The sequence below is a fragment of the Trachymyrmex cornetzi genome, unplaced genomic scaffold (assembly GCF_001594075.2).
Source record: "Trachymyrmex cornetzi isolate Tcor2-1 unplaced genomic scaffold, Tcor1.1 scaffold459, whole genome shotgun sequence".
Lineage (NCBI taxonomy): Eukaryota > Metazoa > Arthropoda > Insecta > Hymenoptera > Formicidae > Trachymyrmex > Trachymyrmex cornetzi.
Genome location: NW_017299389.1, coordinates 93,276 through 96,958, shown reverse-complemented (window position 1 = coordinate 96,958; position 3,683 = coordinate 93,276). Strand labels below are relative to the sequence as shown.

At 38.6% G+C, this 3,683-nt stretch overlaps 1 protein-coding gene across 1 annotated transcript; it reads left to right on the top strand.

Annotated features, from left to right (window-relative positions):
- Nucleotides 1-1,611: 1,611 nt before the first annotated feature.
- LOC108764871 (uncharacterized) lies at nt 1,612-2,696 on the top strand. Its single transcript, XM_018513274.1, has 2 exons — nt 1,612-1,903; nt 2,308-2,696. Exons 1-2 carry the CDS (start codon nt 1,612-1,614, stop codon nt 2,694-2,696), a joined length of 681 nt encoding a protein of 226 aa, XP_018368776.1.
- Nucleotides 2,697-3,683: the final 987 nt, after the last annotated feature.

The window sequence follows — 3,683 nt, the reverse complement described above, 5'->3', positions numbered from 1 at the left end:
GCAACAAAGATCACTCGTAATCAGCTGTCTAAGGACATAGAGTTATTCTGTCTCACATAATAAACGCCCACACACGCGCTCTCTCTCTCTCTCTCTCTCTCTCTCTCTCTCTCTCTCTCTCTCTCTCTCTCTGTCACAATTACCTCGCAGAAATTCGCTGTCTTCGTACCGTCGTTACTTGAAGGATAAACTTCGTCCGAGTTGAAATTTTGTTTATACTTTGAATCATAGTTGTAGGACGTATGTAAACTCTAAAGATTTATAATTAGGACGTATGTAGACTCTAGATTTATAATAGGTTCTAATCTAATGAATTGAGTTCTTACGTTGAGCCTGTAAATGGCAGTTATTGGAAAATTTATTATTTTTAGGTTCAAAAGAAGTTTTCTGAATAGAAGCTGTAGATTAAGTAATATTAAAAGAGGTCCTATTTGACTGTTTAAGTATCAAAACAAGTTTATAAGGTTTAATTGAAGTTGGAAGAGTTTCAAAGTAAGATTAAATGTTCGACTCGCGTCACGACCGTGAAAAAACAATACGAAGACACTTCACGTTCCCGTGTAACAAATTTCAATATAACAGGGTTTGTTTTTCTTTTAAAAATAATATCTGAATAAAAAAAACTGTAACACTTTCATCACTGATTTACTCGCGCACTTGGTCGATACCCGGTCGATCCCACAAGAATGATTTACAAAGAACGATTTACTAATTATTCTATCGGTTTATTATTATTAATTAGTACCGATTAATTATTTAATTCGAAATCATTAGAAATAAGAAACGCGTTATACACAACACACACACACACACGCACGTACACAACCCGACGTGATACGACGCGAAGCCTGAGCTTGACGAGCTCGACGACAACAATCAAGCAGGTTAGGTTTTACGGACAGAATTAAGAGTAACATAATAGAAATCTGATTTATCGGCCGCTTGTAATTGTTGATAAGTCAGGCTGCGACTAGAGGCTACATTGGTTATAGCATGCTACAAAAGCAGACATTATTGGTTCATTTGACATTACGAATATGTGCATCGAGATTATTTACGCGCTGAATCATAAGGTTCGTTCGCGTCGTAGCATGTTCCAGCATGCTCCAACGTGCACCAGCATGCTGTTACCATAACTCCTATTCTCTTTAACGAGCCCGTTAGAACAAATATTGCGATTCAGCGCGTAAATAATCTCGAAGCACACATTCGTAATGTCGAATAAACCAATAATGCCCACTTGTAGCCAATATCAGATTGTCAATCGTATCAATTATCATAATTACTTTTGGCAATGTTCACTAATATTGAATAATCTAGAATTATTCAACTTTGAAATTAAATTTAATATTAATTCAAAAATTAAATTTTATATTTTTAAGTTTAATTATTTGCGAACTAAAAGAATATTCCTCGAAATGAAATATTTGGTTGCCCTGAAAAGGGCAGATTAATTATTAATTGCAATTTTCGGACATCGAAAAATTCATGCACCGCGTCGCGGATTTGTCGCGGGGGACGGGGTGGGATGGCGCGACCCCCCCGCGAAGGTCGAATAAATACGGAGGACCGATCGATCCGAAAATCAATAATCCCTCGAGCATCGTAGAAATGGCAAAGGATCAAGAAATGGCAGCGTATAGTATCGAAGAATATTATGATATGCTCATGGCACTCGGTGAGTGTCATGGACAACAATACATTGCTGCAAGAAGATACGTCGAGCTGTATCCGAACAGAGCAAGACATCCACATGCCAGCGTTATACTCGAAGCAGCGGAAAGATTGTACGAAACCGGAAGCGTCCTGCCAAAGAAGAAGGACGCCGGTAGGCAGCGTTACGCAAGAAACGTACGAAATACGGAAACAGTTCTTCTTACCATTGAGCAAGAACCGGAAACCAGTATTTGAGACATTGCTCGACAGCACGGATATTCGACCGTACAACGAATTTTGAAAGAAGAAAAATTGCACGCCTACCATTACACTAGCGTGCAACATCTATGAGAAGAAAACTATCCTCGGAGGTAAATGTTTTGCGAGGATTTCCTCAGAAGAGCTGACGAAGATCCAGAATTTCCTTTTCATGTAATATTTAGCGATGAATCGCTGTTTACACGAAAGGAGTTCTGAATTCGCATAATATGCACGTATGGGACGACGAGAATCCGCGAGCGACGCGGCTCAGAAATGTTCAAATTCGTTGGAAATTGAACGTCTGGGCCGGAATTATGGGAAAAAAAATATTGGGCCCAGTAATCCTCCCAGAAAGGCTAAATGGCGCATCATATGTGCAATTTCTAACAGAAAATCTACCTGATTTTCTGGAAGACGTGCCACTCTTGGATCGAAATAAAATAATATTTCAACAAGACGGCGCTGGTCCTCACAAGGCCAGAATTGTTACCGATTTTTTAAACCAGCAATTTCCCGCACGTTGGATGGGCCGGTATGGTCCGATACGCTGGCCAACAAGATCCCCGGACCTCAACCCATTGGATTTTTTCTTGTGGGGATACTGCAAGGAAAAAATTTATAGACAGCTTCCCGAGGACGTGGAAGAACTAAATAACAAGCTTCACGATGCTGTTTGGTCCATCGACAACGACGTTATGGAAAGAGTGCAGGCAAATTTATTGAGACGGATGAGAGCTTGCGTCACAATGGACGGTGAACATTTCGAGCATTTATTATGAAAAAGAAGATCGAGATGTCCAAAAATTGCAATTAATAATTAATCTGCCCTTTTCAGGGCAACCAAATATTTCATTTCGAGAAATATTCTTTTAGTTCGCAAATAATTAAATTTAAAAATATAAAATTTAATTTTTGAATTAATATTAAATTTAATTTCAAAGTTGAATAATTCTAGATTATTCAATATTAGTAAACATTGCCAAAAGTAATTATGATAATTGATACGATTGACAATCTGATATTGGCTGCAAGTGGGCATTATTGGTTCATTCGACATTACGAATGTGTGTTTCGAGATTATTTACGCGCTGAATCGCAATATTTGTTCTAACGGGCTCGTTAAAGAGAATAGGAGTTATGGTAACAGCATGCTGGTGCACGTTGGAGCATGCTGGAACATGCTACGACGCGAACGAACCTTATGATTCAGCGCGTAAATAATCTCGATGCACATATTCGTAATGTCAAATGAACCAATAACGCCTGCTTTTGTAGCATGCTATAACCAATATAGCCTCTAGTCGCAGAGTGACTTATCAACAATTACAAGCGGCCGATAAATCAGATTTCTATTATGTTACTCTTAATTCTGTCCGTAAAACCTAACCTGCTTGATTGTTGTCGTCGAGCTCGTCAAGCTCAGGCTTCGCGTCGTATCACGTCGGGTTGTGTACGTGCGTGTGTGTGTGTGTGTTGTGTATAACGCGTTTCTTATTTCTAATGATTTCGAATTAAATAATTAATCGGTACTAATTAATAATAATAAACCGATAGAATAATTCGTAAATCGTTCTTCGTAAATCATTCTTGTGGGATCGACCGGGTATCGACCAAGTGCGCGAGTAAATCAGTGATGAAAGTGTTACAGTTTTTTTTATTAAGATATTATTTTTGGTAATTATTCAGAATACCTCCCTCACCTCCGATTTCGATAAAATTAGGCTCATTCGACGCGTTTTTGCATGAAACGAAAGAATCTGGCAGAA